This window comes from Elaeis guineensis, chromosome 4, assembly GCF_000442705.2.
Source record: "Elaeis guineensis isolate ETL-2024a chromosome 4, EG11, whole genome shotgun sequence".
Taxonomy (NCBI): Eukaryota; Viridiplantae; Streptophyta; class Magnoliopsida; order Arecales; family Arecaceae; genus Elaeis; species Elaeis guineensis.
This window is the reverse complement of record NC_025996.2, coordinates 97,866,046-97,889,101: the sequence shown is the minus strand read 5'-3', so window position 1 is coordinate 97,889,101 and position 23,056 is coordinate 97,866,046. Positions and strand designations below refer to the sequence as shown.

At 37.9% G+C, this 23,056-nt stretch overlaps 1 protein-coding gene across 9 annotated transcripts in view; it reads right to left on the bottom strand.

Moving 5' to 3' along the window:
- Positions 1 to 23,056, bottom strand: part of LOC105034963 (uncharacterized) — a 117,926-nt gene that overhangs the window by 32,532 nt on the left and 62,338 nt on the right. For 5 of the 9 annotated variants that reach the window (XM_010910322.4, XM_010910324.4, XM_073256724.1 and 2 more), the window contains one exon: positions 3,240 to 3,322. The exons of the other annotated variants lie outside the window; for them this stretch is intronic. In XM_010910322.4, the coding sequence (XP_010908624.1) occupies positions 3,240 to 3,322 (83 nt within the window). The remainder of the gene's footprint in view (positions 1 to 3,239; positions 3,323 to 23,056) is intronic. 9 annotated transcript variants of the gene reach the window in all.

Here is a 23,056-nt window from a genome sequence, read left to right as displayed (position 1 = left end):
GGAGGACTTACTAAGAGTTAGTAAGTTGTAGGAGGACTTATTTGCAATTGTTGCTAATTGTTTGATTTGATCAAATAATAGGATTGAGTCCTAGTCAAATTAAATCAGATTTAATTTGATAGAACTTGATCTGTGTTTGACTCAAATTGGGTTTCATAAGTCTAAAAAGTTTAGACTCAATCAAATTTTGATTTAAAAGGAAACCAAACCACCTTGGACCTCATCTATAAAAGATGTTTTACTAACAAAAGGACTCTTCCCTTAAAACATGGCACCCTACTCTTCCTCAAGCCAAGAAGTTCACGCAAAAGAAGGTTTAGCATGGAGATTAGTTGGCGCATAGAATTTATATGGCAAGAAAGGGATATGGGGCGGCACAAGAGTCCAAGAAGCTTTGGACTCTTAACAAACTCCACCTAACCCTAGAGATTAGGTTTAAAAGGAGAGAAAAAATGGGTGCCTCCTAACTAGTCACAATGTGGGAGCATGGAAAAAATTGAGGATGGCATGCGTGAGTTTTGAGAGAGGCGCACAAAAGAAAAAGAAATGGAGGGGCTCCATGAGATGGATGCCTCACCCTTCCTCTCCCTTTCCCTCTTCCTATGTCCATAAGATGGATGCGATTCCTCTCCCTTCCTCTCTTCTTACATCCATGAGATGGATGGCTTCCTCTCTATCTCTTTATCCAAGAGTTGGACATTCTTTCTCTTCCATAATCAGTCCAAGAGTTGGACGGAAAGAAAAGAAAAGAGATTTGATCTCTTGTTCTTCTTTAGATCTTCTTCTTTCTCTTGAAAAGAAAAAAGAAAAAAAAATCAAATTAGATCTGATTTCTTGATCCTCCTATGGATCTCTTTGATTCTCTTAAGATAAGAATCAAAAGAAAAAAAAATTTGACAATCCAAGGAGCAATCTCTGCAGGAGAGCTAGCACCCCGATGAGATCAGGATCTCCTGATCAGATCAACCTCATGTAGATACTTATAGAGGCCGAATACTTGTGCGGCTTCAAAAGGATCTTGAAAACATCCACAGATCATCGAATCGCAGATTCGACGGACCTTGAAGATATCTACGGATTATTGAATTGCAGTGAAGATCTATCCGTGCAAAGGTAAAAATCTGATTTTTATTTCTACATAAATCTTAATCTTGTACATATGATAATGTCTAGCTTTATGTTGAGATATGATCTCTATGCATGCTTGATTAAATTAGATCTAATTAGAGATTTGTTTTAACATTGTTTGGACATAAGGTTGTCCTGACATAACGTTGATACGTTATGTTGCATGGTTGTTCTAGAACGATATTGAAAATTTTTGAAATTTTCTTTCCACTGTATATTAAAAATTTTTGAAATTTCTGCATGCATACCAGATCGTCATGTAATAGCGTTTCCTAACAGGAAGATCAAAGAAATCCCATCGCATTACAAATTACGATTGGCCTGTAGAGCATTTTTCTTTCATACATTAGTTTTAAGAGAAATCTTGATGGATTGTAATGTGACATGTTTAGTCTATTGATGCGTATGTGTATGCTTAACCAATACAAGTGACTCATGGCACATAGTTCATTATGCACATACGCTTAACCAATACAAGTGACTCATGGCACATAGTTCATTATGCACATACGCTTAACCAATACAAGTGACTCATGGCACATAGTTCATTATGCATCCCATTGCATGTCACTGTATTAATAGGATATACCTTTGTTTATTTTTATCCTCCACTTCTTCCTATTATTAGCAAAATCAAGTCATACTAGACAAACCGCATGAGACAGAACCAACTTTTCCATCTCTTCCTTCCCTTCTTTTGTCTCCATACTCTCATTGATTTTAATCATTCTCATATATTTGATAATAGAATCCAGAACATGCAATGCATATGCATGCTTGGGTGACTATGATTCCTCCCAAAAAAAATGTCGAAACATGGTCACGGACAGGATTAAGGGGTATTGCTTTTTAATTTTCCCCTTGGATGACAGGTGCATCCATCACAAAAGAGTTAAAATGTTCAATAAAGAAAATCAGTTTGAGTTGAGATTACGAAGTTTCAAATTTTCGAGAAAAAAAAGAAGCTACTGTAGAGATTCCCCTCTTCAAAAGAGCTTTTGAATTTTTTTTTTTTCAAAACATAACATTTTATTTCCCAATGGAGACTTTTGTTTTGATGGGCATCCCAGACTCTAATTAAAGGAGCAGATACATGTTTCCTTTTTATTTCTCTTGAAATGCAGCTTCTTTTTGATGTGGAATCTGCTGACGAGAGAGGCCAACTACAAAGCATTTTCCAGTTATGGAGTAGCAGATGAATACAACAGAGACTTCAAAGTCACATCATTGCAACGTGAGAAGCACCAAGAAGACAAAGGTGATGTTCAAATGAATGCAACTACAGAAACCAATCAACCAGCTTCTTCAGACAATATCAGACCTTTCACATTAATCTCTACTTCCTCTCTAAAATTCCCTAGTATATTTTGAATCCTTCATCACATTTCTTGAAAGACCTCTTTTTCCTTTTATGCTTCTCCAATTTTCCCCCTCTCTCTAAGAGAATAATGCCCCTCTCTCCTAAGCAAATCACTCTCTTTCCACAGCCTATCAAATCAATCCAACAGAACCTTATGGTAGCATAACCGATCTCCTCCAAGTAATCTAAGCCAAATAACTCCCTCACCGGATTTGGATCACCTTAGTTTCTTTACCATACTTCAGGCATAATCCACCAACATATATATCCAAAAATCTAAATGAGAAACACTTTGTATAACACTTCTTTCATTTTTTTAGCCTTTATAAAGCTGATGCACACGCTACAAAGACCCAACCATTTAGTATCATGTCAGTCATTCATAGATTAAACATTAAAATGGGTCTCTCCCTACACTCACTCAACTAAGCTAACAAAATTAATTTATTAAACTAATGCATGTAACGCATGCAAATCCTTAGCATCCAGAGCTTATCAATTATGTGGATGCGAAAATTAAGGATCCAAGAATGTTGGAGTCTGAGTTCTATTAAAGTGCTGAGGAAATTAAGAATGCTCAAAACTCAAAGATGCTAACCTGCTCTCTGAGTTGAGTGCATTTTTTACTTTTAAAAAAAAAATGAAAGAAGGAGACAAACACGCAAGCAAAATGGTCTGGGACAAGATTAATTTGATCTGGGACAAGCTTAATTTGACTTGGAAAACGGCGAATCAAAGAATAGAAGCTGACCTCAATTTTAGATTGTGGCTCTTAATAGCTAGCTGGTGTCCAAGCTCACACCTCAGGTTCAAAATGGAATCAGCATCAACAGCCTATACATAGCAAAAGCCAGAAAGGAAAAATCATTGCCATTCTGATTTCCAAAATACCAAATCAGCAACTTGTATGTACATATCTGATTACATACACAAAAATGTGCAACTCTACACGAGAGCAAGTTAAAGCAATCAACCAATAAGTCAATAGAACAGAAACTAGCTAAAATGCATAACTGACAGACATTCGTTGCAGCTTCAGATTCTGGAGGCTTGTATACGGTTCAAAGAAAATGAAAATACAATAATGAAAAAGGAATAAATGCCAAAATTAAATCCTCTGAGTTTGGACCCTTCAACATAAAAATCAGCAATCTTATAATGACAATAAATATGTTGCCTCAAGAATGAATCTCAGTCATTTCTAAACTTATTAACTAGAATCTGTGAAGCATCAAAGTACTGGTTGGAAAACCCAGCCAACCTTGAATGAAGCCTCAAAGAATATCCTTATCAACATAATGCCTCTCCAGAAAACAAAATTCAGGGAATTAGAACCAATATCCCCAAGATGTCTTTGAAATTTAATTTTCAAAAAGAATTTTGAAAATGATACCACTGACTTGAGTTCAAGTTCCGCCCTTCACCTGATTTCGGCAGGGGTGTCTCATTACTTCAGTTGTGAGACTGAAAAACCATTTTATTTTTCTTTTGTTGTTTTAGTAAGAACTTTAGGCAGTTCTCAAAACAAAGACAGCGAAAAAAATATGCCTAAAGTCAAGACTAAAGGAATGCATAAACCAACAATCCCATAGCTTTGACCTGGTTCACACATATGGCTTCGACACCTATTCCTTTGGGATCATTTATCATTTAAAGAAAAGGAAAGAATCAAAGAATAAATGGTTACTCAAATCAAGATTTCTCCAGGATCTTATGTCAATCAAAAAAACAAAAAAAATGGTGCAAAACAAAGCAATATTGTAACAGACTACTTGTCATGCCCCCGATCTGAAATTGCGAGCCAAGGGTCCCAGCAACCACCACATACGCTTGCAAAACTCTCTTCACAAGCATGCAAGGAATTCCAAACACAAATCCATACATCACAGTAGAATTAATTCAAATAACTACAAGTCGAAATATAATTAATTAACCAATCAAAAGAATAACCAAATTTAAAAGTCTTACATCAAATAAATCTCCACTAAAAATTAAAAAAATGACAATAATAGATCTAAATCCAACGATGTTGATAGTATCAAATCACTCCTCTAATCTCATCCTCAAGTAATACTCATGTCCGCAATTAAGTATCTGAATCTGAAAATAAAGGAGAGATAATGAGCTTGAAAGCTTAGTAAGTAATGAATATCTCAACTAGACACTTAGATATTATCATATGATATTATAAATAAATACCATGAATAAACATAGAAACATATTCCATGCTAAATTATTCAAATCAAATTATTTCAAATATTATACATACATAATCATAAATCCAATTTGAAACAAATCACATATAGCTCAAACAAGGTTTCAGGAACCGGTACCGAGATCCATACCGGTTCCTACTCAGTACAGTACAGTATAGTACCATACCATACCATGTCGATTCGTACCGACACTAAAAAAATCAAAAAATTTCCACCCACTATCAATAAAAAAAACCGCACTGAACCATACCAAACCAGACCCGTACCACATCGAACCGGACTGAACCATCTGGTTTCGCATGATTCGGGCCCGTACTGTACCGAATCGATCGGTACAATCCGGTTCGGACCATGTACCGAAAAATTGGCCTGAACTGTGCCTATTTTCCACTAGTACGGTACGGTATGGGGTGTACCAACCGATTCGGGCCGGTATGGAATACCATGAACTCAACAGTCTTTGACTATGGTAGCATCTATGCCCTGTGGCGAGGCTAGAGCTCAATAATAATTAGAGTACTAATGCATAACCTTCATTGACAGAATCCACTGAATACCAATATACAACATCCATTGGCAAGGTCTACTGAACACTAATGCACAATCCCCATTGGCAGATCCACTAAATACCAATGCATAACCCCTATTGACAAGATCCACTGAATACCAATGCATAAACCCTATTGGTAAAATCCACTGAACACTAATGCATAACTCTCATTGACAAGATCCACTGAACATAGTTAGCCTGAGAGCTCAAATCTGATATATACAAAAATACTTTTGCAAGATAGCATATATGTCACAATCTTATCAATAATATACATTTTCATAACAAATCAATGAATCACAATTTTGTAAAAACAATCTTAAATTTGCAAATCATTATCTATGCAAATACAATTTCACAAATCATAGGTAAAATAAAAAGCAATTATTTGCTTTCAAAATGAAATGATTTAAATGAAATATCTCAAATGATGGTCCATTACTTACCTCTGCAAAAACAATGAGCAGACAGACTTAATCAATCCTGAGTAGATCCTTCAGAACCTATTATTTAAAAATATATTCGTGCATTAATTTTAGTTCATAACTAATCAAAATAAAAATCCCAAATTAAAACCTCACATAAGATTGAACCAAATATTAGGTGTGCCTCAAAGATTAGGTTCCCCAGAATAAGATCAGACTAGGATCATTCTAAGAAATCCTGGAAGATGGATCCTCTAGATTCACCAATCCCAAGATAGAAACACAGTTGAGTAAGACAATGGATAAGATAGAGAGAGAAACTTTGAATAGAGAGAAACAATCTAAGAGAAAATTCATAAAGAGAGAAAGTAGAGAGACTAAAGAGAGAAGACAGAAAATCCTCTTTTCTTGCTTTCCTTTTCTTTTTCTTTTTTGTTTTTTTCTTTCTTTTTTTCTTCCTCTCTTCTTTGGCAGAATAAGGGACCCACTAATCCCCTAATTTTCCCAAAGCGGGGGAGGTCCTCCAGCCGATGGTGCCCATGACCGAAAAAGCAAACCACAGCGGCACGACCGAAAGACCCTAATCCAATGACCGACAGCGACGAACAACAATGAAGAAAATCAAGAAAATCATGAAAAAATAGGGAAAATTCAGAAGTTTTGTTTTTCCAAGAAAATCCGACAGTAGCCAGCTAGAATCAAAGGTCTATGGGCTAAGAATGATGGAAAGAAAGGTTAGCTAGGGTTTTAGGGGACCTTTACCTTACTTCTGGCGAGAACAGTGAATTCGATCCATAATTTCTGGAGAAAAATAGGGAAGAAGAGATGCGATTGTGGGGTGATTTACTTCAAAGGAGGGTTCAATGCCTTAAATAGAGACCAAGAAAAGAGTTGGAGATTAGAAATAACTTGAATCCCAATCAAACTGGGACTCCTTTCAGTCGGAGAAGAAGGCAAGGAAGAGAACTCCTTCAGGAGTTCCTTCTTCCACCGTATTTTCTAGCATGTGTTGCACGTGCTGGTTTTTCCCCCTTTTCTTTATTTGGGCTGGGTTAGGATCTGGATATTACATTCTCCCCCTAAAAAAAATTTATTCTCGAAATTTCTTACCCATGCTTTCGAAGAGATGTGGATATTTCTACTTCATTTCATCCTCTAATTCCCAGATAGCCTCTCTTTCTGTGTGATGACTCTATTGCACTTGGAAAGGAATAACATGACGTCTCAGCACTTGATCTTTATGATGCACCATCCGCACAGGATATTCTTTATATGATAGATCCTTCTGAACTTGCAAAGGCTCAAATTCCACGACATGATTTGGATTTGAAATACATTTCTTTAACATCGAAACATGAAAAACATTATGCACTCCAGCAAGTAAAGATGGTAAGGCAATATGATGGGCTGCCTCACCAATTCTTTCCAAAATCTCAAATGGGCCAATATATCTGGGGTTCAACTTGTCCCAAATACCAAGCCTCAAAATTCCCTTTGAAGGAGATACTTTAAAGAAACACATGTTCTCCGACTTAGAACTCTAACTCTCATCTTCAAACATCTATATAACTCTTTTGGCTACTCTAAGCTGCTCAAAGTCGTTCCTTGATTAACTGAATATTCTTAAATTACTTATTGTACAAGTTCAAATCCCAATAATCTTCGCCCAACATCCTCACAGCAAATCAGCCATCAGCATCTTCTACCATGAAATGCTTCGTAAGGTGTAATCTAAACACTAGCTTGATAACTATCATTATAAGCGAACTCAATCAAGGGTAGGTGCTCATTCCATGAAGCTTTCATATCCAAAATACAAGCTTTCAGCATATCTTCTAAGGTCTGAATAGTCCTCTCTGATTAGCTATCAGTCTGCAGATGAAATGTTGTACTGAAATTCAATTTAGTCCTTGAGGCTTTGTGCAAACTCTTGCAAAACTACGATACAAATTGGTGTCCCAATCTGATACAATAGTCACTACCATTAGAATTCCATGTAGCCTTATAATTTCCTTTATATATAATTTTGCTAATCTTTCCAAACTAAATGCAACTCTAATTGATAGAAAGTGTGCAGACTTTGTTAATCAATCCAAATTACCCAGATTGCATCATTACCACCAGAAATCTTAGGTAATCTAGTTACAAAATCTATAGTGATATGTTCCCACTTTCATACTGGAATATCAAGATGTTAAAACAATCTTGCTAGCCTCTGATGTTTAGCTTTGACTTCCTGACAAACTAAATATTGAGCTATAAATTAAGCAATTTGTCTTTTCATATTATTCCACCAATATATCTGTTTCTTGCTTTGCCAGGTAACAAGATTACCTCCCACAAAAGTACAATAGCCGGAAGTTGATCTTCTATTAGTTATACTTCCTGCCCAATCTGCATCGATGTAAGCTTCTATTTGCAAATGTCCTCTATTTTGAAATAGCAATCCCTTTCCAGGTGTCCCCTTTAGGTACCTTAAGATTTTGTAAGCAGCCTTAAAGTGTTTTGATCCTGGTGAATGCATAAACTGGCTTACCACACTCACTGCAAAAGCTATATCAGGATGAGTATGTGATAAATAGATAAGTTTACCCACAAGTCTTTGGTACTTTTCTCTATCTACCACCTACTTGGTTTCTGCAAGCTACAACTTCAAGTTGGGCTCCATTGGAGTTTCAATTGTCTTGCATCCGATCATTCCAGTTTCACTAAGTCTAAGACATACTTTTGTTGGTTGATGAAGATTCCCTCCTTGGATCTTGTAAATTCCATGTCAAAGTACTTTAGAACCCCCAAATCTTTGATCTCAAACTCTTGTACAAGTTTTCTCTTAAGTTCTATAATTTCGGCACTATCATCACCAATCATTATTATATCATCTACATACACAATCAAAGTAGCTAGTTTATCGATTTTTGAGTGCTTGAAGAATAGTGTATGGTCAGCTTGAATCTGGATATAACCGTAGCTTTTTATTGTCTTCCCAAACCTCTCGAACCATACAAGGTAACTGTTTAAGTCCATACAAGGATTTTTTCAGTCTACATACCTCATTGGTCCCGAAGTCCTTAAAATCGAGTGATAGATCTATAAACACTTCTTCCTCCAAGTCTCTATTTAGGAAGGCATTTTTTACATCAAGTTGATATAGAGGCCAATTGGAGTTTACCGTCAGAGAAATAAGAACTCGGATTGAGTTTATTTTTGCAACTGGGATGAAGGTCTCCTGATAATCAATACCATAAGTTTGAGTGAACCCCTTGGCAATAAGTCTGGCCTCGTACCTTTCAACGCTCCTATCTACCTTGTACTTTACAGTAAAGACCCACTTGCATCCTACCGTTGTCTTGCCTCTTAGACTCTTAGTAGTTCTACAATCTCCCAAGTTTCATTCTTTTCAAGAGCATTCATCTCCTCCTTCACTGCTAATTTCCAATTTGGATCACCTAGGGCATCCTGAATAGATCTTGGTACATGCAGGTTAGAAATATTTGAAATAAATGCTTTATAATTATTGGACAATTTTTGATAAGACATACTTGGCAATAAGATGATTGGTACAGGATCTTGTTCCTTTTCTGAGGGCAATTGGAACATCAAGGTCAGACAACTCAAGAGTAGATTTAGAATTATCTTTAGTGAAAGGACCATCATTCATAGGAGGACTATCATTCAGGGGTGCTGACTGACCAGTTGCAGGAGATATATTTGGATTAATAGTACTTCTCTGAGGTTTTCATCTAGTATAAACCTGAAGCTCAGGTTTCGGATTACTCGGATCCATGTGTAGTAATTCTCCCCCTGTTTCAGATTCCATCATGCCCGGCACCTGTGGACTAAACAAATCCTTTTCTTCATTATTTGGATCAGTTATTTCCTTGGTTTGTTTATCAAAGTAAATTGGAGTTTCAATGAAATTTGGTAGTGGTTCAAAAATTTTCCAAAAATTTTCTTCTTTAATATTCTCCCCCTGAAGATAATTTTTATTGAAATAGGGTTGTTTTTCCACAAAAGACACGTCCATGCTTACATAAGTCTTCTTTGTTAGTGGGTTAAAACACTTATACCCCTTTTTATTTGAAGCATATCTAATGAAAACACGTTTTTCAGCCTTGAGATCCAATTTGGGTCGAAAAAATTATGGAACATGAACAAAACAAATGCATCCAAATGTTTTTAAAGGCAACTCAGAGTGCAATCGAAAGTTCAAAAAAGATGTCTTTAAAGTATGTAAAGGGGTTTTAAATTTGAAAACACGAGTTGGCATTCTGTTGATCAAATAGAAGGTAGTTAAAACAGCATCTCCCCAGAGGTATTTAGGAATATTCATAGAAAACATGAGAGCCCTAGCAACTTCAAGTAAGTGCCTGTTTTTTCTTTCAGCAATACCATTTTGTTGGAGAGTGTCGCGGCATGTTGATTGATGTAGAATGCCTTTATCTCTTAAAAATTCTCCTAAACACTCATTAAAATAATTCCGTTGTCTGATCGAAGAATGCAAATTTTTGAATTAAATCGGGTTTCAATCATATAATAAAACTCTTTGAAAAATCTTTCCACTTCAGATTTTTTGCTTAGTAAGTAAATCCAACACAACCTACTGTGATCATCAATAAAAGTTACGAACCATCTTTTTCCAGATAAAGTAGTAACCTTTGACGGTCCCCAAACATCACTATGAATTAAGTAAAATGGTTTGGAAGGACTATAAGATTTTGAAAGAAATTTAACACGATAATCTTTACATAAATGGCAACTTTCACATTGAAACATAGAATAATCTACTCCTTTAAACAATTTAGGAAATACGCATCTTAAATAAGGAAAACTAGGATGGCCTAGTCTAAGGTGCCATTGCATTATTCGTTCAAAAACAGAAATTGAACAAGTATTACTCAGTCCTTGAGAGTTTTTATTATCAAGGAAATCTTCATTGAAGTAGTATAGCCCATTTATCCCTCTAGCACTACCAATCATCTTCCCTAAAATCCGATCCTGAAATGTACAATGGGAGCCAAAGAAGGTAAGACAGCAATTAGAGTCCTTCAAAAATTTACCGACAAATAACAGGTTGCAACCAAGTTTAGGGACATGAAGTACTGATTTAAGACTAATATTTTCAGATATTTTGATTAGGCCTTTGCCTACAATAGATGAAAGACTACCATCTACTATTCGTACTTTTTCATTACCAAAACAAGGAGTATATGAAAAAAATAGATTAGACAAATTGGTCATATGATCAGAAGTCCCTGAATCAATGATCCATGGAGCGGAATTCAAAGTACTAGAAATGGCTAAGGAATTTCTACCTGAATGGGCCAAAGAACAATTAGGTGTATCAGATGATGATGGATTAGCCTTTAGCAGTTTCAAAAGTTGATCAATCTGCTCTTTGTTGAATGGACCCGAGTCAGCTACAGTGGCACTGGTTTGTGATCGTCTAGATTTAGGTTTGCTCTTTGTTGAATGGACCCGAGTCAGCTACAGTGGCACTGGTTTGTGATCGTCTAGATTTAGGTTTCCAATTGGCTGGTTTTCCATGAAGCAGCCAGCAAGTTTCCTGAGTATGATGTGGTCTATTACAGTGATCACACCATACCCAAGGCTTCTCATCGTGCTTGTGCTGATTAGGGACACTCCGAACACTAGCATTAGCTTCAGCAGCAACCAGCGCGGAGTTCTCAATCAGACCACTCGTGCCACTATTCTTTTTCCCGAGCATTACTGATCTATGGCTTTCCTCCCGACAAACCTCTGAAAAAACTTCATTGAGTGAAGGCAAAAGATTTCATCCAATAATCCTTCCTCAAACCTCATCAAATTTGACATTGAGACCAGCAAGAAATTTGAAGACTCGATTAGCCTCCATAATTTTCTGATTGTGTTTGCAATCGTCAAGAGACTTCCACTCATAATCATTGAACAGGTCCAGATCTTACCATATTCGTTTCAGAGAATGGAAGTATTTGGTGACAGTGTCACTTCCTTGCTGGACTTCCCAAGTTTTAGAATAAGTTCATATATTTGAGATTGATTACCCAAATCAGAATACATTTGGGTAACATTATCCTACAGTTCCTTAGCATTCTAATAACACATGTAATTGGAACTAATATCCTCATCCATAGAATTCACAAGCCAAGTCATTACCATTGAGTTTTTAGCATCCCAGATTGGTACGTCGGATCTGCACTGTCCGGAGCCAATGTATCTCCTGTCAAGTAGTCGATTTTGCCTCTTCCTCGGACGTACATACGTACCGATCGAGACCAGCATAAGAAGTTATTACCATTGAGTCGAATGATGGTAATTTGGACCGGATGATATTCAGCAGCAGAAGGGACCCAAGGAGCATGGGTCACGACAGCAGGACTTGGATTGGTAACGGCAGCAGGGCTTGGATTAGTAGACGGAGTTGATTGGGAGGAGACGTCAGACATGGTGAAAAAAAAACAGGACAACAGCGGTGGCGTATGGGTGGCGGCGGCGTATGAGCGGCGGCAGCACTAGGACGACCACAGGAGCAGAATAACATCATGCTCTGATACCATAAAAGATGTGAAAATGATTGTTTATTTTTGTATATACAGCTACAGTCAGTTCTCTCCTCTTATAGGTAGAGAATATAACAAATTAGGAAATAATCTCCTACACTAATTACAGGATATTCCTAGAATGTTACAAGATATTCCTAGAATATTTACAGAATATTCCTAATCTAGACAAAAAAAGGAAACAATTCCTTTACAGAAAAAAATGGATGCCACTGATTATGTGATCCGGTCCCTTTTTCCACACAAAGTATCATGAGTATTTTTGATAATTTCACCTTGGTTCAGTTTAACAACTTAAGGTGGAGAAATGAGAGTTATAGATAATAACAATGAATGTTTATCAAATTAATAAAAATCATAAACATCTTTAATTCAATCAGTTCAAAAAGATAAAAGAAATATTCCTACAAGTATATAATAAATTATTAGGGTTCATGCATTTGCAAATATATTTCAAGCTGAAAACCTCAGTTCACATTCAGTTCATTTATTAATCAAATAAGTCCATTTTAAGCTGAATGTTAAGCTGAACATGAGTTGCAGACAAACAGCTTACACGTTTGAGTTTGGACAGCCCTATTCAGGAGCACGATCACAAACTCTGCATTGAAATCTGTTTCCAAATCTAAAAGCCTGCCATGTATGGCAGAAGGTCCCAAAGTTGAAACTCTGTTTCCAGTCCTCAACAGGAACTAAACCACATCAAGTTCTAAATTGATCAAGATTTTACATGATCTGTAATAGAAATTTTTGGATATCTTTCCTTATCTGTATTCTTTGAATTCTGGAATTGCCATTATTTGCTAGTTGTTGGAGTCCCTTAAGGACTCTATTCCTAGGATTTAGGAAGATTAGCTGACCTAAGGAGGGGAATAGCTGATATAATCTTTGAGCTCAGAGTTAATAGTTGGATGTGAGGAAAACATAAATAAAGAGGCGCTGACCTCTAGATTCCTTACCTCACTATTTCTTCTCTCTCTTATATCTCTTTCCCTTGTTTTCTTCTCTTCCCTCCCCTCTTTTATTTTTTTAAAAAAGGTAATATTTGCTGTTGCAAGATAGCAAAACAAGGTTTAGATTTCAAATCTGAGAAGTTCTTAGATCTAAATATGTTCTTCAGTTGTTTTACCACTGCTTTTCTTTTGCATCAATTTTAAGTCCATAACATTCAGGTCTACATCAAAACTATATGCCCATTTCTTGCTCTTTTCCCTCTTAATCATCAAGAATATACAAGGTTAGCACTCAATATTTTCTGCTATGGGTGAAGGGCCACAAGCAAGTTTGGCCCTTATAAGCAAAAATACTGGGAGGGTTATTGCTGCTTCATTAAACTTGGAAACAAGGGCTATTCCAAGGTTCGCCATCTTGGTACCAAACCACATGTCGGTACCATCCTATTACAGCGTTGATACACGGTTCGGTGCAATATGAGATGGTGTAATGGTATGAGACTGTTACGGTATGGTACGCTCCATACTGGGTGGTATGGTTCAGTACAACAGACCATGGGTGGTTCATTGTCTGATTATTGTTTTTTTCCAAATATATTTATGCTAATTATTCAATTGGAACATATATAAGGACAATGTAAGGCTTGAAATGGGTCCAGGCTAGCTCGAGGCCCATTTGGCTTGTCCAACTCTGGACACAGAGTCTAGCATCAATCCTTTCACCACACCCAAGACTCTTCTAGGCTAAGGTTAAGGGCTCAATTCCCCACCTTGCCAAGAGATAGTGTGCTGACTTTCTGAGACTCAACCATTTTATACAACTCTATATATTTTGTCTCTACTTGGGAAATCTGACTCAATGAAATCCATTGGATGATGCAATTTCAGTCATCCCACCATGTGCTCGCTCATGCACTATAATACAACCCTTGGAGTGCTCTCGATATTCAAAAAATATGCACTTCCTCAAAGGTCAAGTATCCCAACAGATTGGGAGGCAAGGTCTCAAATGGGCCAATTCTAGTGTTTAACCAATCCATAGCTTGTACAAGATGGATGGGATTGACCTTGAGGGCACACGGTTAAGGATGTAGGCTAAAGTCAAAATGCATCTCCACAAAAAATCATAGGACATTTAGAATGCACTATCATTGACCTAACCACATCTAACAGGATGCAATTCCTTTGCTTTGCAATACCATTTTGTTATGGAGTGCCAGGATTTGCAAATTGTCTCTAATACTCTTTTTCTCACAAAAATTGCTCAGCTAAGTACTCGTGCCCACAGTCATTCCTTAGAGCACTCAATTTGCTCCCTTTTTGATTCTTAACCTCCACCAGGAAGTGCCTAAAGCAGGTGTAAGATCTGGCTGGCCCAGCCAGCCCAACATAATTGGGTCCCCCTTGATAGGCGGTGCCCACTCTTAACCCAAAGCGAACAGGGGAAGATATCCCTTGTTCCACCACCTCCCACCCACACGCTCTCTCTTTCTCTCTCATTCCCCCAAGCTCCCTCTTTCTTTCGCTCACGCATGCACTCTCTCTTTCTCTCTTTCTTCCCACTCGCCCTATCTCTTTCCCCATCTTCCTCTTCTTCTTCTTTTCTCTTTCTTCTTCTTCCTCCTCATTTCTTCTTTTCCCTTCTTTGGCGTGGTCTGCTGCCCTAGTTCTCTCCCTCATCAACTTGAGTAAACCCTAAACCTCTCTTAGCATTTAATCTGATTTAAATCTGGATTGAATTATTAGATGGTTTGGGGTAATAGAGGAAGAATGTTAAGGGAAGATTATTGCTGATTTTGGGGCGGATTGAATCTATCTATGGTAGTCTGAGATTTTTAATTCTCTAATGGTTCAGTATTTCAATCTAACAATTTAATTGGGGGTTGTCAACTTATTGCTCAACCAATTCGCAAAATTTGGAAATTTTTGGATGCTATTTGATAGGATAAATAAGTCCTAGATTGGGGCTGTTGTGTAGAGGAGAGCAGTTAACTAGAAATTTAGGTTTTAGAATTTTAAGTAGTTTTATAGATTATTGAAGAGAATAATATGATACTGATTTCAGATTATATGTATGTGTTTCTGATTATTAGGTTCCAAAGAGTATCGGTAAAGCACTAGATAACTTAATGATGGATATTTGTAAGGTAAGTAACCTCTACTTAAAATAATTACATAAAATGGTAAGTGCATGTTACTTGAAATTGTTCATTGATTTAAATGCTACCAAATCTTTGAGAATTACATCATTTGTTGCTATACTGGCCAGATTGAGCTAAGCATGAATCATAGAAATATGAGTATTTCAAGTCTTAAGCATTCAAGGTATGTTGCGAACTGATAATTATAGGTTTCTTAGAATGATTTCTAATTGATAGAATTCTAGAGAAATTTGTATGAATCTTTGGATTTCAAGTTAGCAAATGTGAATACATTGATTTGGAAAATTATGTTGCATATGGATTATCAAAAGTTTGATGATTAGTCACTTTTATGAATTTTATGTATTGATTTAAAATGTTATATATGTTGCAACTTATATGCATTATAGTAAAGATTGTTTGAGTTGAGTTTGTGTATACGTACTATGTTTTGGACCCCATCACACGAGGGTTGTACATTAGCAATTGATATGGATTATTCCAAAACTTGGTACTCTGGACCCACTCCATAGGAGTTAAATGCAATACTCTAGTCTTACTCCATAGGGGTTAAATGCAATATTGTGGACCTACTCTGCAAGGGTTAAATGCGGTATACTGGGCCCTGCCACAGGTTAAATGCGGTATACTAGGCCCTGCCACAGGGATTATATGTGGCCGTGGTCATATAAAATGATAAGTTAATATAGTGCTTTTGAAAGATACGATCTTATGATATCATTGGAAACTTGGAGGTAATCATCTAGTTTCTATGTGGATTTTGAAATACCTCAATTTATATATGAGTTTTCCTTGGTTTGCATGGTTATATCTATATTATAGGGCAGTAAGTTTAACTCTATCTATAAATATGATATTATTACATTAGTTTTTATATCAAGTGCATATTTAGCTTCAGCAACTTGATTTCTTTGACACTGTCTTGATTACTTACTGGGCTATTAGCTCATCATTGTAATTTCTATGCTTTTTCAGAGCTTGAAGTATGATGAGGATAGGTAGAGGTTGGAATGTGAGATTAGAGCAAGGATCTAGTTAGCCGTCTCAGACCAACCTTCCAAATTTTGTAGAACCCTCTCTATACTATCTTTTGTATAAATATGTAAATTATGTGATTGAAGTTAGCTATGTATGGCAGTTGTGAATGTTTTGTTTTAGAATTTGAGTTAATAAATCTTAACTTGTGAGTATTACTTGTTAGTTTGTTATGTTTTGAAAGGTTGTATGCCTTGCATGCTTATAGAGACAGTCTTTATAAGTATACGGCGGTTGTTAACAATCTTGATTTCTAAATTCAGAATCGGGGCATGACAGCAAGGTTCGCTGAACCACCCCAAACTAGATGGTGCAGAGAATGCTGAACCATACCGATGACTAACCGGTGTGGTTCGAGCATCCAATTCAGAATGTTGGTGAAGATGGAGCGAGGGAGAAGGAAAAAGAGGAAGAGAGAGGGAAAGAAAAGAGAGGCTGTCGATGGCCCATCGAGGCTACCGGAGGGCCGCCAAAGCCTTCGAGGCTCTTGATCCTCTGCAAGATGTGAGAAGAGAGAGAGATAGAGAAAGAAGGGAAGGGACAGAAGAGGAAGGACCGGAAGGTGGTGGGGAGGCCGTCAGAGGGCCGTCGAGTGGCCATCATGGCTGTCGGACACCCCAAAATAGCCCCGCAGCCACCACAAGGTCGAAATTCATTGTCGGTCACTCAAATCAATTGCCAGCTTCACTGTGCATCATGTTTTTTAAAAAACATGACAAAATAGGGGCAAACCCCTATTTGGAATCCGTGGTGGCCGTAGGGCTATTTTGGGCCATCCGAAAGCCACGACGGCCTCTCCGTTGTCTTCCACACCCTTCTTTTCTCTGCATTCACCTCTCTCTATCTCTTTCTTCTCGCATTTTCTCTCACAGAGGATTGCAAAGCTAGGAGGCCTTGACAGCACTCCAGCGACCTCCATGGCCCTTCGATGGCCACCACCAATGTCTCCATCGGCCTCTCTTTCCTTCCCTCCCTCCCCCTCTCTTTCTCTCTTTTCCTCCCCAATTCATCTCTCATGTCAGTGTTAGTTCGAGCACGCTATAGTCCAGTACAGGACATACAGACTCGTACCATCGGCCGACCGGCATGAGGTCTAGTTTCGAGTCGGCTATCCTTGGTCTAAAGCAATCCAAAATTGATTTCTAAGAAATCAAATAAACATAACCACATTGCATGCAATCATCTATGAATGTGATGAGATTTATTATTTTGCACATATCTGAATGAGCTAGCTCTAATACCAAAGAAGCTCTCATTACCTTACCGAATAGGTTCCTTATTGCTTTTCAGCCAAACAAGACTTGCATATGGTAGATTGACACCAAAGAGCAAGCCCAAAAGACCCTCTTTAGCTAATCTCAAATGACATCTTGCCAATGCAGCATGCAATCTTACAAACTCAAAAATCAAACCGTCATATGTAATATTTGGTAAAGAACAAGAATCATCCAAATCCAATATATTAAACCATCTTACAGCTAGCCATATTCATACAAAATTCTACTCAAATGTCGACCTTCCATCACTATTAAAACCAATAGAAAAACTAAGTCCTAGCAAAATTGCAATTGAAGGCAAGTTTCACCAAGTTCCAAGGACATAGAGAACATCCTAAAGTACTGTGTGCCGGCCAGGGTTCGCCGTACCGGGCCGAACCGTCCGATACGAGGCGTACCGAGCCGGACCAGTACTTTACCAGTCCGGTTCGGACCTTTTCTTCGCGCCGTGGACAGCGAGAGATACCCCCAGATGGGCTTCCTATATTACATGATGGAGAGGGCAAAGAAACAGATCAGTGAGAATGATCCCAAGCATGCTCAAGAATTCATTAACATTATTGAGCGTCGTTGGGACTATCAGATGGGCAGAGATTTGCATCTAGCTGGTAAGTTTGGATTCAAGAATGTTTTAAAATATTTTTTCGAAGCATGAAAATAAAATTGTGCTTAATCGGTCTTGAAATTTATCTGCAGCTTATTACTTGAATTCGAGATTTCAGTATACTATTTCGGAGATAGATATGGATAGCGAGCTTCTTGCTGCTCTTCGCAATATCATATATAAGATGATGCCCGATCCAGAAATCGCGTCGTTGCGTCTACAAGAGGTATGCTAGTTTAAAACAGATGTAATTATTCAACTGAATTCGATCTGATATATTTATAAATAATAAATATATTTTGTTTCAGACGAAACAGTTTAGAGAGGGATCAGACAGTTTTGGAGTCCCATCAGCTGTCGTAAGCAAAAGGCAGATGAATCCAGATAAATTACATATCAATAATGAGCAATGTAGATTGATATGTAATTTTGCTTAATAATATCATCAAATTTGATATGTAATTTTGCTTTTGTAGCTGAATGGTGGATTCATTTTGGAACGTCAGCAGAAAATTTGAGACATATGGCTGTCCGTATTCTTTCTCAGACGGTCTCTGCTAGTGGCTATGAGCATAATTGATCCACTTTCGCCTTTATCCACAGCAAACAGAGAAATCGTCTGACACAAAAATGCCTCGACGATCTTGTATATGTTCACTACAATCTGAGGTTGAGGCTAAAAAAATATTCAGGAGAAAGTTCAGTTGAAGTACACTGATCCGACGCTGGATGATTATGCCGACGAGGATGACGATCCGATCATTGGATGGCTTGCAGGTCAGCAGCAGGAGCCAGAGCTTGATGAGTCAGGATCCCCTCCACGACCAGGCAGTGTGGTGGCGAGAAAGATCAGGGTAGATCCAGGGCAATGGGCAGAAAAAAATATTCCACATAGGGTTCCAGCTAATCAGCCACAGTCTGAGGGGACATAAGAGACTCATTCATCACATGACTCGCTATCCGATACATCTTTCTAGAGATTCGAGTGACAGATGTATAGATGATCCTCCCGATAGCCAGCAAGAAGGCATCCATTCTCCCAATCACAGGAAACTCAATCACAGAGGGGCACAAGGGGGAAAAGAAAAAGATAGTTGTACGTGCACCACTCTCGAGAGTACAGGAGCTATCTGGTTCAGATACGGACACCAGGGAGAGTGATGATAATATTGATAGTAGTAGCCATGAATCTGATGATCAGGGAGAAATTGGAGAACAGAAAACCACCGTTTATGAGACAGCCACATGATGATATTCGATTCACCGATGAGTCTCAGTTTACGCATGTCACACAGGATAGGGATCATGGTGGACGAGTCAGTAGAGATCGTGGGGAGCCGATTTCATATAGATGACGGGCTCCTAGAGGTCGTCTAGCACATGATGCAGCTGCGGACGATCTTGCACGTGGAGATCATCCTCGCATTATGGATCCTATTATCCACAGCCACCTTATAATCCATATGCATATGGTGCATCCGAGACATCATCTTCTAGTGATTACTACCCTATACAGCCTGAAGTATCTTATGGATCAGATTTTGCTACTGGCATATTTGGATGGGCTCCTCCACAACCGTATCATCATCTCGAGGATACTTCTCAGAGTCAGAATTTTAACGAGAGGTCTGAGATGTCTTACAATCTAGAGAGGATGCCTTATGGGATGATGAATATTCGAGAGTACGGTGCAGCTTGGCTAGAGGGTTGGACTGATATCCCTTCAGACTATGTTGATGATCCAGACATCTACGAGCATCACAGACACTCGATAAGAAATTAAATGCAGAGTACAACTTAAGGTTCGTATATCAGTTATTGCGCTTTGTACTTAAATATTTAGTTACATTTTAATACGTATTTTATATATTTTTTCTTTAGTTTTAAGATGACATAGTTGAAATATAATGTAAATAAATATATGTTTGAAATTTTGGATCAAGAGTCTTTGTACCGCAACCTAACTCCAAATTAAACCTAAATATGTCAATAATATGCAATATAATGCCATATTGAGGTTGCATTTATTAATTATTAACTTTAAAAATCCAAAAAAAAAATTTGAAAATCGAAAAAAATAGTGTACCGGTATCGGACCGGTACACCTAAGCGTATCGTGTGTCAGTATGGTACGGTACCGGTACTGTACCATACCGATCCGGCACCGGCACGCCGTCCGATACCGGTACAGCAAACCTTGGTGTGCCCTGTACACATTTTATGATGGTGGGTACCAACTTCTAGCACTCATTCTCTACTACCGATCCCCATGAAGATACTATGGCTGCCTGCAGAAACTCGACAATACTCCACAAGCACCACCTGATCTCAAACAACATGCCTAGTTGCTCTGAAATCGGCTTCAGCCTATGTATTCATGAACAAAAGTTCAGGCTTGTCATAGCTATACAGCTTCATGTTTAACTTGTCTTACTTACCTCGATGCTTGCCTCCACGGTGCTTGGCAAGCCTACCTTCAACTGGTGCATTGTTCATATCCCACCTAGCTAGGAAGTTGCTTGCAATTAGGCCTAAACGCCTTGCACTGACCAGCTTCAACAATAAAAGCATTTTAGAATTTGCTGCTCAAAACTTTGCCTTGAGCTCAAAATGATGTATCAAATCAGAAAATGTTGTAGCATTCTCATTGTGCATCATGGTGAGCTTCATTTGCCCCACAAATTAGGCAAGAAAGGACACCAAGAACTTGTTGCTCATCGGTTAGTTTGTTCCCAGTAGCTTTAAGATCACAAATTATGAGTGACATTTTTAAGATGCTGGACCATGGGAATGTTGGGAGCCATTTATAAGTATCAAATTTTAAAGTCAAGGCGAGTGACACTTTTAAGACGCTGGACCATGGGAATGTTGGGATCCATTTATAAGTATCAAATTTTAAAGTCAAGGCTTGGAATCTTGCAGTTCCGGTTCCTCCAAAAGCACGTTTTAGCCAATTCCACATCACTTGGCAAGATGCGTAATATTCAACTTCACAACTAGATCATTATGGATGTTGCACAACATAGTAAAACATGCCCACAATAATTTTGTCAAGCTTCTATGTCATGGCGATTTTGGACAATATTACCAAGTTCAACTACTTGCATGCTTTTGATAAGTGTTTCTAGGACCATTACTCATTGAGGTAATAGGACTTTTCCATGCCACATATAATTTTTCCCATCCAATTTCTCTCCTTTGGCCAATTCAGCAATAAAACTTTCGAAGGCTATTTTCCCTACATGTATCATGCACATTAATTAGGATTTGTGCATACGCATCTATATATATATGTGTGTGTGTGTATGTGTGTACACACACACATATATATATATGTGTCTATGCATATGTATATATATGTGTCTATGCATATGTATATATATGGATATGCATATGTATATATATGGATATGTATATGTATGTATATGCATATGTATATAGATATATATATGTATATGCATATGTGTGTATATATATATATATACATATATATATATATATATATGTATATGCATATGTATATATATGTATATGCATATGTATATATATGTATATATATATGTATATGCATATGTATATATATATATATATATATGTATATGCATATGTATATATATGTGTGTGTGTGTGTGTGTATACATATGTAAATAGATATATATATGTATATGCATATGTATATATATGTGTGTGTGTATATATATATACATATGTATATAGATATATATAGATATATATATGTGTATACTAAAACAGAGACTTCTAAATGTTGAAGCCTTCGTTTGACACGTGGGTATTGGAAAAGAGCGAGAGGCAGCTACGTCGCCACGCTTGCATGGAAGAAATACCGCACATGGAAGCTTAGATGATGGCTGGGCATTTGTGTTGGGTATTTCCTTTCTTCTTTCCATTCTCGGGAGCCTCAATCGCGTGGTGGGCTTGAAACGAGGCTTGGAGTGACAGAACAGGGAAGCTTAGACAATGGCTGGGCTTTCATGTTGGGTATTTCCTTTCTTCTTTCCATTCTTGGAAGTCTCAATCGTGTGGGAGGCTTGAAGAGAGGCTTGGAGCGGCCTAACAGGGAAGTTGAGACAATGGTTGGGCTTTTGTGCTGGGTATTTCCTTTCTTCTTTCCGTTCTCGGGAGTCTCAATCACGTTGGAGGAGGAAGTAGATCAAACGGAGCCGGAGCGGTCGACATGGGGGTAGCCGGGCTTGACGACCATGTCACGGGTAGGGGGAGAGAAAGACGATGGGAGGGGAACAGGTGGATATTTCCTTTTTTCCCCTTTTCTTCCGACGGTGGCGCGGCCTCGAGAATGGGAGGGCTTCAGGGTGGAGGAACGATGTCGCAAATGGAGATTTCTAAAAGGAGGCGCTCGATATATACATCCACAGCGAATTAAAAGATGGAGGGAGAAACCAACTCAATTTTGCAAAGCGGCCACCTTAGAAAATAAACCAATTTATAGACCAAGATAAAATCTTGTTTGGCCATCACTAGATCCAAGGTCTCAAATCCAAGATTTAGAAGAAGATTGCAAACCTCGATCTTGGGAGAAGTGATGATCTTGGGGGTGGAGATGAGCTGGCTGGGGTTGGGATTGGTCTTGAAGCTGCCAAAATGTAGATTTTTCCAGGTATCCATTCCCTGAACGTTAGTAGGATTTTTTTTCTTCACCTCCCTTCGTATTTTCAGAAAGCACAGCCTCCTTAGTTACATATCTAAAAAGTTGGAGTTTTGGATGCACTAAGAGATTTATTAGGGAGGCTGATGTAGTCTGTATAAGTCG